At 34.4% G+C, this 1,789-nt stretch overlaps 1 protein-coding gene across 1 annotated transcript; it reads left to right on the top strand.

Annotated features, from left to right (window-relative positions):
• The first annotated feature begins 543 nt into the window (after positions 1-543).
• LOC108452489 (uncharacterized) lies at positions 544-1,403 on the top strand. Its single transcript, XM_017750283.2, has 2 exons — positions 544-894; positions 992-1,403. Exons 1-2 carry the CDS (start codon positions 616-618, stop codon positions 1,163-1,165), a joined length of 453 nt encoding a protein of 150 aa, XP_017605772.1. The 5' UTR covers positions 544-615; the 3' UTR covers positions 1,166-1,403.
• The last annotated feature ends 386 nt before the right edge of the window (positions 1,404-1,789 follow it).

Raw genomic sequence — 1,789 nt, 5'->3', positions numbered from 1 at the left:
CTAGGTTAAAATTTTCATAAGTCCTTATATTCTTCGTAAATTTCAAATTTAGTTTCTATACTTAGTAAAAGTGGGTAAACTACTTTAGAAGTGCAAGTCCTCCAATGGAGTTATTTGTAAAAGTTCAATAATTGTGTTAATTTTATAAACCTTCTTATCTTTGATTGAATATCATATTTTAATGAGCTCCAACTCATAAATAGTTCTGTCATAAATCAATCTGAAATTTTTGTAATTGCTTCGACAGTGAATGTGATATCTCGATACATTAACCCGACAATCGGGTTGGGTATGAAGGTGTTACACATTGACAGTGATTTACTTTTTATATTGTTAATTTATTATACAAAAATTATATCATTTTAGAAAATAATAATTTATCAGAAAATCCAAATACGTTAAAAGATATTTCTTTAATTGATTAAATTTTTTGGTTAGAAGTGAAAAGACACATCAAGAATAGGAATAAAAAAAAGTTTTGATATAAATTTCATGCGCATAATAAACATTGTTGTTATGGACAATGCATGCATGGTGTAAACTAGTATATAAGTAGTTGTGTATTGCAATATTTGAAGCATAACACAACCAAACCATAGCACATAGATAGCTACCATGGCTGCTTCTCAGAAAAATGCTCAACAAACCACAAACGGCAAGCTTTCGAACTCTTCCAGCGAAGCTCTAACCTTGACTGACAAGAAAGTTTGGCAAGGCTCTCATTATGCGGATTTCCCAGAAATAATTGAAGATGGAGATGCGAGAGAGTTTACACATGAATCAGTGACTGACGATGCTGATAGTCTTGGTTCAGTTGCTGGTCTTGTGTATAGGCGACGTGATGGAACCAAGTGGGTTGTTGCCTGGAGCAACCCTCTAGATGAGAACAGCAAGGTATATATTGCACTCGATTCAATCTTATCACTAATTAACTAGTTAGAATGGGTATACATAATCATTTAATCTATGATTAATTGTATGCATGCTGCAGGTCTATACTGATATCCAAAGGCAACCTGTTCACTGGGGGCAAATCAAAACCGACCTTGAGAAAAGAGGAAAACCAAAATATAAAGTTACAAAGTTTGGGTACGTTGCATCTATTGAAATTGATGCCGCGAGCCGTTCACCCACAATGAAGGCATCATTTGGGTTAGAGGCTTAACTGCCTTTTCTTCTTCATCAAGCTATGCTTGTAATTAAGGCTATCAAAATTAAATAATAATGTGCTGCCTGCTGCTGCATTACCTGCACTACAATTATAATAAAAAAATTTGATAGCCGGTACAACTACTAGAAAGTGTGTAGGCCTTCACAATCATGTCAGTGCCATGTATATATGCATGGTTGACTATTTGTATAATATTATGGAAAAATAAAACAGAATGGCCTTTACTATTTTATCTTTTGACTCAAATTTATAGTTTATGTTTTCTCCAACTTCCGCATCCACCCATCGTATTATTAAACTACAAACCAGGAACCATAACATAGAAAATCTGACAACAAATAAACTCCCAACAACAATTCAACAAACCATGTCTCCAACAGCACAATAAAACATAACTAGCATCCTAGCAACTCGATACATAACCAGTAGCTGCAACTACCAGCAAGTAAACATGCTTGATTGGTAAAAGTAAGAAATGGTCAAGGCATCTGTTATACGTTCCACCTGACGCCTTGACAATACAGACTTCACCAATAGCTTAAATCAAATCATCATGCCAACTACTTTCTTGTAGAATATATGGCCAATGGAGCTAATAGCAACCCAAAAGAAAACAGG

This window comes from Gossypium arboreum, chromosome 5, assembly GCF_025698485.1.
Source record: "Gossypium arboreum isolate Shixiya-1 chromosome 5, ASM2569848v2, whole genome shotgun sequence".
NCBI classification, from domain to species: domain Eukaryota; kingdom Viridiplantae; phylum Streptophyta; class Magnoliopsida; order Malvales; family Malvaceae; genus Gossypium; species Gossypium arboreum.
Note: the sequence above shows the minus strand (reverse complement) of the source record. Positions and strands in the feature narration are given on the sequence as shown.

Coding starts and splice junctions, on each gene's coding strand:
- LOC108452489 (XM_017750283.2), top strand. CDS start 616: ATGGCTGCTTCTCAGAAAAATGCTCAACAAACCACAAACGGCAAGCTT. Junction 895..991: donor CTCTAGATGAGAACAGCAAG/GTATATATTGCA, acceptor TGCATGCTGCAG/GTCTATACTGATATCCAAAG.